The 8,451-nt window shown below is 36.3% G+C and overlaps 1 protein-coding gene across 1 annotated transcript; it reads right to left on the bottom strand.

The window, feature by feature from the left end:
- Positions 1–1,853: 1,853 nt before the first annotated feature.
- Positions 1,854–5,348, bottom strand: LOC149227758 (6,7-dimethyl-8-ribityllumazine synthase). The gene is made up of 4 exons (XM_089377914.1): positions 4,499–5,348; positions 3,848–3,907; positions 2,495–2,670; positions 1,854–2,385 (listed from the first exon to the last, which is right to left on the bottom strand). The coding sequence occupies exons 1-4, from the start codon at positions 4,860–4,862 to the stop codon at positions 2,191–2,193; spliced, it is 795 nt and encodes a 264-aa protein (XP_089234040.1). The 5' UTR covers positions 4,863–5,348; the 3' UTR covers positions 1,854–2,190.
- Positions 5,349–8,451: the final 3,103 nt, after the last annotated feature.

Genomic DNA, 8,451 nt, shown 5'->3' with positions numbered 1-8,451 from the left:
CAGTATACACAATTAAGCTAGTTCGGAGCTTTGCTAGGATATAATAAACCATGGTTAGTCACATTCTACACTGCCTGGCAATTGCGAAGGCTGGAGATAATGCTGCTGCATTTGGAAGCACAACAATAACGTGATTTTCAATGGGGCTACCCGTCGGCTTGGTTTCAACTTTTATTTACAAAAGGATGTCATTTACGCATGCTTTCTGTAGATTACAAACCAATAAAGTGAGCTTCCAGTAGACAACTGGCTGCAAAGAAACCTCAGGTCCCTCTTCAACAGAAATAAACCGAGACGAGTAAAGATCAACACTGGGCTGATCCTGAAGCAGACAATGTAACAATTGAGAACACCGACATGGGAGCTTCAATAACAATTGGCTGCAAAGAAACCTCAGGTGGCACATAATGTTCAAGGCTAGCCAACCTTCCCTGTCTAGGGAGAAAATTCAAGAGAACCAGGGCAGTGAGGCATGATTATTGAGAAAACAGCAATGGCAGGTTGAGGCACAAACAACCCAACGTGGACTCCCTAAGATCACATGGTTCATTTTCTGCTTGTCTTAATCAACATCGTTGTCTGCCTATTAAGAGTTTAACTTTGCATTTTGACACTATGTCTGAATTCTTGGCAACGCCTATATTCGCTTTTTGATAGGCTAGGCCACATTCCCTATCTAGGGAGGAAATTCCACAGAACAAGGGGAGTGGAGCATGAATATTGTGAGCAGCAATGGCAGGGTAAAGCATAAAAGCACCCAATGTGGAATCCCTTGGATCACATAGTTCATTTGTTACTTGTCTTAATCAACATCGCTGTTTTCCTATTAAGAGTATAACTTTGCATTTTGACAGTGTCTGGATTCTGGGCAACACACATATTTGCTTTTTGATCCTTTAGTTTGGATGCTGCCCAACGTCCATGTTTGCTTTTTGAACCTTAGTTTGCGTGCTCTTCATGCTGAGATTTTGTTTGTTACACCAAGATAATTGATGCCTGGAATGCTAAATATGAGACTGTCCCTTGGGTCTAACCAGGGTATGAGTATCCTAGTGGCTTAACCTGAGCTTAGCAGGGAGATTTGAGAATGTATGTGTAATTTTTCCAAAAAATATAAGTATCGTATCCAAGGGAAAAAAAAAAAAAATTGGCAGTTCCATTCATACAAACTGCATATCATGTTTGAATTGAAGGGGTCACTCTGATGTGGATGTCAGAATAGGAAGACTTTTAGTCTTCTCCTGTGCAGAGCTCAAATACCTATTACCTTTTCGTAACTGTCACTATTCTTTGAGAATGATGAAATACAACGTATAAACATGGACAGTTTTCTCTCCGGTTCATAGCTTATCATTTATTTTGCCCAACCAGCAATGTCTATGAGAAGTGCTCACTCGTGCCAAACCTTCCCAAGTTTTATTTCTCAAGTAGTCAAAGGAAAACTTGGTATTTTATCTTGAAAATAAGTTCCAAACTCGCTCATGGTAGTAACTGTACAATGATCCAAGTTTCCAACTGCCTTTTTGCAGTACCGTTTTATCTTTGTCATACAGATAACAATGACTTGACTAGTCTGACTGATAACTTGCAGAAAGGTAGTTCTTTCTTTTACACCATTGTAGTTCTCTTTGTTCTTGAAATCCCATACCATTTATTCAAAGACCATATTGTGCACATTATAACAATTATCTGAGTTTTGGTGGAGAGCCTCATAGAGGCATAGATAAAACAAAATATACAAGAATTCTAATAAAGTAGCCAAGCCAATCAGCAACTTCTTGACAGTTCAATCCTTTCAAGGAAGGTGAAATGTTTGAAGCGCACTTAAAGAACCAGTACCAGCTCAGCACGCATCCACGCTTAACAATATCAACTCTGGCATCCACAATTGCCCTGTAGACAATCTCTTGAAAGAGTATTACAATTGAACCAATTCTGAAGTCAGCCAACTAACCAAAAGGCTTGTGATGTCAAAGACAAATCTATTTTCAAAAAGAAATCCTAGTGATGTACAGATCAATTTCTTCATTCAAGCAAGCAAAAATGCTTGTGTTATGCATCGGTAGTATATGCTAAATACTGCTATACAGGAGTAAATCGACAAACAACATAATGTGCTATCTACAGAACTCGATTTGGAAGAAGGTATGATAGTCTTTGTTTGAAAAGTTAAATCAGGGGAAATTTCTTTCATATGGAAGCTCCAGTTCGCAGAACCCTCTCAATCTTCTCAGCTTTCACATAGTCTGACTCAGTCAGACGTCCAGCAGGGAAGGCAGTTATCTCTACTACCAAATGTGGGGTAGGAAGTTCATCAAAGAGTGCCCTAACATTATTACAACACACACTCTCTCCATGGGCACTCTCTGTTCGAATTTGGCAGCCCTGCACATGGGAAATGCATGAATAAAGGGAATCAAACCCAATTTTTACAAGCACAAATGAATCATGATTGGGAAATTTAAGTAAGAAAAATGTTTACTGGGCATCCTGCCTTATGAGATGTCGCATCCCTAAAGCTATCATCATCTGATAGAAGAGAAGCAATGGCCTTTAGAAGTCTACGACCCTCTGATTTCATTGGCACTCTGTAGCTTCGTTTGAGTGTGCCCTTTGTTGTAACATGCCATTTACGCACCATCTTCCTTCCATCATTGGTTACTTGAGTTTCTGCATAGCCCAGTGCACATATAAGTAATAACAATATTTTCCTAGATAGTTCAAAATGCACATGAAATCCAGGAAAATATGTTGGATGGCCTAGCACAAATCTCACATGTATGCATATGAAATTCGAGAAAGATGCGAGGATAGTCGTAGCCAAAAATTAATTTCATCTTCAGAATAATGTGTTCTGACAATCTACATTGTATAAATAGAATGCCTGCATAGTTCTATGATGCAATGCATCCCATTAAAAATTTGCCCAGATAGTTCCACAATTCATATTGAATCCGAGGGAAAAACAATTGTATAAATAAATACAATAATTAGAATGCCTGCATAGTTCTATGATGCAATGCGGCCCATTAAAAATTTGCCCAGATAGTTCCACAATTCATATTGAATCCTAGGGAAAATCAATTGTATAACTAAATACAATAATTAGAACGCCCGCATAGTTCTATGATGCAATGTAGCCCATTAAAAATTTGCCCAGATAGTTCCACTCTTCATATTCGATCAAAGGGAAAAACAACGCTTTGGGGAAACATGTACCCAGGTAGTGCTTCAATGAAGACAAAGTCCAAATTAACTGTCCTGAGATTCCTACAATGCATAAAATGTTCTAAAAATATGTTCCCACAGATAGATAATGCGTGTCAAGTTCAAATATATCTGAAATAGCATTGCATGCATATCGAGTTTAGAGAACAATTGTACAATAATGCATATCAAATTCAAATGGCCAGGTAGTTCCAAATACATATCGAGTTAGGAAACGACTGCACAACAATGCATATCAAATTTAAATGTCCAGGCAGTTCCAAATGCGTATCAAGGCTACCTAGAAAAGACAGCAAAAGTCAAACGAATAATTTTGACAAAGGGCATCACTGCTGAGATGCAAATGTCTGCCAGAGTTTTCTGAAATGCATGTTGAATCATGAAAGTATTGTGAAAACAGTCATGCCATGAATATTGATCCTACAAAAGATGTCTTTTCAAATTGCTAAACATAGCACATGATGTTCAAAAGTACAATCATGAACAGTTCTAAATCTTAACTATCCAAATAGTTCTATAGTGCATATAGTAAAATGCAATATAACCATATTATTCTGCACTATATAGTAAAATGCAATATAGTCAGATTATTCAGCAGAGTGGAAGGAAACTCAAGTACCTGAGCCAGCAGGAATGATATTCTTAAGCCATTTGGGCGTCCATTTCACATCCCCAACACCTACAATACAACAAGCCATAGAATTACAACTTAACCTATGAGGAAAAAGGGTGAACAGCCAAAAGAATAAAAAATGAATATCAGTAATATCAGAACTAGCTCACAGAACCTACATTATGCAACAATCAGATGGACCAATCTCAAGACTTTGGGAAAAAAATATAAAATACAGATAGGTAAGAAGAATGAAGTTGAAGATGAACAATACCTAATTCTTCAGGGCCCTCTATAGTATATAGATGTATATAGGTATAGAATATGATTTGATTTTGAGTTCGCCAAGCTTGGGGTTTAAACATGACTCTGTAGTCTGTGTTTATTAGGCACACATGTTCTTACCATGGCTGGGGATTTCCACATCAATCGTAACAACCTATTTGTTTACAATAGTTTATGGCAGGTCCCAGTTACCCATGGCACTCTCCGAATCAACTCTCACATAAGGATGTCTTGAAGTACATGAAGATAAAAGTTCATCAATTCCCCTCTTTGCTCTGAAGAGAAAGCAGAGCCTACCTATACAGACCTCAGAAACATGATTAGGGGACAAATTACTGTAAGATAACAACAAAATGATCTCTAAAGACCCACCTGATAAAGAATTCGCTTGAGGACCGACAATTCCCACCTTGAGGAGCGTATAGAAAAGGCAGAGCCGTCCAACCCACAAGATCGGTTGGTCCACAAGAGAAGCTTGTATCACCGCTTTTGAACCTCTTGTCTCATGCTTCCGCTTCTTCTTCCTTGTTTGTAGATGTAGATGCATTTGTCTGAATGTTTTATGACCAAAATAAGGGCACCCAATTGCTGCAATCGTCGAGTAATCCATGGAAATGCACAACCCTTTAGCCAGAACATGATGCAGGCTTTCCTTGAACCCCATCAGCGTCCTAGGAAAAGTATATGTAGCAGGACACACCATACATGACCACGTTTGAATAGGCTTCAGCGCCATTTGTTATTTTTTTATGAGAAACAAGTCAGGTCACAGGATTGACAACTTATATATGGCAAGAAGAATACCCAACATACATTTGAACTACATTCTTTTTCTATGCACTCTCGCTCTGCTAGGATTTGATTAAAAATTTACCAGCTTGCATTCCATTGCATCGTTATGAATCTGAGCAATTTGGTTTCCACTGAACTTCAGTGCGTGTATAATACTTCAGACAGAGAGGACCAGGATGAAAAAACGAGAGCAGAAACCTGTGAAGGTTCAAATGTGACTAAGACACTCTTACCTGTTTTGCAGATTGTACTTCTTCCAGAATGAACAATTTCCTGGACATATCAAAAGTGTTAGATGAACCCAGGTAGGAAATAAAAAGACATCAAGATGATGAAACAGTGAGATGAGATAAGGATAAGTTATAAGATGAAACAGGATCATAAGGCAGGGTGGATTGCTTCATCAATATCTGATCTTATCCAATCTATTGTGTTGTGTAGGAAATGCTCACTGGTCAACACGAACTCATGACTTTAGTTAGGGAAATAAACATCATTTATATGGGTTAGGTTGTGTGTTTTCTAAGGAGACAATGTCAAAAAACAATAGCTAAGCAAATAATGTTGTCAATATACAATAACTCATGACTTTAGTTAGGGAAATAAACATCATTTATATGGGTTAGGTTGTGTGTTTTCTAAGGAGACAATGTCAAAAAACAATAGCTAAGCAAATAATGTTGTCAATATACAATAGCTAAGCAAATAATGTTGGTAAATTTATTTTATAGTGTTTTGATATTATTTTTTATAAAAAGAAAGAAGAAAGAAAGAAATTATTTTAACATCTACAAGGTTAAAGATAGCTTATGGGAAAGATTGCTTCTTCAAGAAATCTTCTTGATGTATTCGACCTTTTTTCTATGAAGCTTCAAACTAAATGCTATCAATTTCTCGACAAACCCCTCGCTAAATAGATTATCCCAAGAGCTAGCTACCAGCTTATCTGCATAACTTTCCATGTTGTCTTTGAAGGCCTCACATTCTAAAATGAGATATTTTTCTGTTTCCACTTTTCTAGAAGAACAAAAAATGTATACTCTTTCCTCCCACACTTCCTTTGGCCTTTTCCAGTGCCCTGTTTCACAACGGAGTTGATGAGAACTAGTCCTTAACTAAGCAATAAGAATTTTGGCTCTCCAAGAGATATTGGTCTCTGTGTATGCTTTTGGTGGATGACTATGAGTGGGATTAAACACTTCAATATAGTAATTTTTCTTTCTTCCTAGTTCCTTATCCCAAGTACGCTTGTGGAACTTTTCTATAACAAAAACTTGTATCTCTTTGTTATTTATGGGACACGCGTTCAATTAAATACCCTATTTACTAAACCATTTATTGATCATAAAAACATTATTTAATTTTAATTTTAATAATAAAAAATAGATTTTTTATTTAATTTAAATTAAATTTAGAATTAAAAATAGATTTTTTTAAGTGAAAAATTAATTTAAAATAAAAGTGGATTAATTTTCTTAATTCAAACCAGAAATAAAGTTGATTGATATTTTCTATTATTAAATCTATCCTAATTAATAATTATGTCAAGCAAATTTTACATTAAAAAATGTGTATGTTATAATTTGAACTTGGATCATTGTAACAATCGAAATAAGTTCATACATACAATATACTTTACTTATTTATTTAGTATTTTAACATAAACAAAGTATTGTATTAAATTCAAAAATAAAATAAAATAAAATGACTCAATTAAAAAATATGGCTAACATAATAGGGAAAAGCAAATTATCATGTGACAAAAGTAATGTAAACTTTAGGCATACATTATCCTTTAAAATGGCTAACATAATAGGCAAAAGCAAACATCCTATGACAATAGCAATGCAAACTTTAGGTATACATTATCCTTTTGACATTAGATTGACTAATTTAGATTTTGACATATGGACTTAGTAATAAACAAATTTTATAATACATATTTTAATTACAAAAGAAAAACTCGCTACAACAAAGGAACTTTAGAATTCTAGTGTCAAAGTGGCACCACTAGTTTGTGAAGATCCTCCCAGAAAAGTTTCATCATCATTTTCCTTTTCTTCTTTCGTTTCTTGTGCTAGATGGCAATGGGTGGAGTAGTAATATTTTCCCATGACTCCCACTTCTTATAAGTGGTAGAAAGTCTAATAAAAAGGTTAGGAAGTCTAATAAAAAGGTTATTGAGCCTTCCATTTTGGGTTTTCACATATTGATTATGGAGTCCAATTTCAAGAGACTCTAATCTAGAAATCACTTCTTTTTTTCTGGGTTGCATCTATTTCAATGCGCGACTAGTAGAGTTTGTGGCAATTTGATGGCCTCTTCATTCTTAATTATGACTTTATCCAATGCCACATAATTTGCAAGGAGCATGGGGCACTTTAAGCACTTGTGCATGCTACTTATGGGTGTAATGAACCGGTGCACATTAAAATTTAAAGGTTGAAGGGTGTAGGAAGCTAAGGGAAAATGAGGCTCTCCTTCTTCTACAAATGAGAAACCACATTAGTCCCCTAATAGAGAGTTCCTATCTTATAAGCCAAAGTGCCAAAGTGGTAGCAATAAATGCTTGAAAGTCCATAATAGTATGATAGGCGAGGTCTTTGCTTGTGTGCACATATGTGAAGTTCCAAGGTGACACTTTATTTGAATTGCCTTCACTCTTTATCACTTGGGAAATGATGAAATAGGGGGTGCATTGATCTTGTGATCCTCCTTGATTACACCTATTGAGAAATTAAGAAGGGCATGTAGCACCCCACCAAACCAATTTTTATTTGATCATTCATGAGATAGCACTATAGTGGGAGTGCTTTGCTCCTTCATGTTGCACCATGATTCCTCTTTATGCATTCAAGACGTGCATTTGTATTACTTTCCACCTTAAAGTTGAAGGATCCCTAGATGTGATAGAACTAGATTAGATAAAGGGTGCTCAACATGCTTTTGACTCCTCTAATGATTTAGGCTAGCTGAGGGGGTAAAGAAAGGTCATTGTTGAGAGCATGGAGGACGTTTGTAGGTCTTGCCACTACATTTAGCTTGGAGTAAACTTCAAAAAATTCAAACATTACATTTACCTTGTTTACTTGATTTTGTAAAATTAGCTTACACTACAAGGAAGAGACCTTCTAGCGGAGGTTTTTGCAACAGCTCCTATAAAAATAACCCAAAAATTTGTTTGTAGCGGAGGTCACTAGCAGAGGTAGGTTGATGGATGTTTTAGCGGGTGTTTTTTGGACGGTGCATCTACAATAGAAAAACACATCGGTGCTTTACTATCCATAAATGCATCGGTGTTGCATATAACATGGTGCACCGTGGAAAATATATTTTTATAAAATAAAACTAAAAAACACGGTGAGCTAAATAACACAACGCACTGGTCCTTGAATAATCAATAGCACCAATGCCCTTCATGTCGTAAAACATCTCGATGCATACCGCTAAGTAGCACCGCTATAGTTTTTAAACTTCAGAAAAATGTGGTGCTATTTTCCAACGATGCGTTAGTGCGGTAAAGGTACTAAAAC

This window comes from Pinus tabuliformis, chromosome J (assembly GCF_031772625.1).
Source record: "Pinus tabuliformis cultivar Carrire ecotype Pingquan chromosome J, CPIR1, whole genome shotgun sequence".
Lineage (NCBI taxonomy): Eukaryota > Viridiplantae > Streptophyta > Pinopsida > Pinales > Pinaceae > Pinus > Pinus tabuliformis.
The sequence above is the reverse complement of the archived record's forward strand: the minus strand, read 5'-3'. Positions and strand labels throughout refer to the sequence as shown.

Coding starts and splice junctions, on each gene's coding strand:
- LOC149227758 (XM_089377914.1), bottom strand. CDS start 4,862: ATGGCGCTGAAGCCTATTCAAACGTGGTCATGTATGGTGTGTCCTGCT. Junction 2,671..3,847: donor TATCATTCCTGCTGGCTCAG/GTACTTGAGTTT, acceptor TGGGCTATGCAG/AAACTCAAGTAACCAATGAT. Junction 2,386..2,494: donor GGGATGCGACATCTCATAAG/GCAGGATGCCCA, acceptor TCCCATGTGCAG/GGCTGCCAAATTCGAACAGA.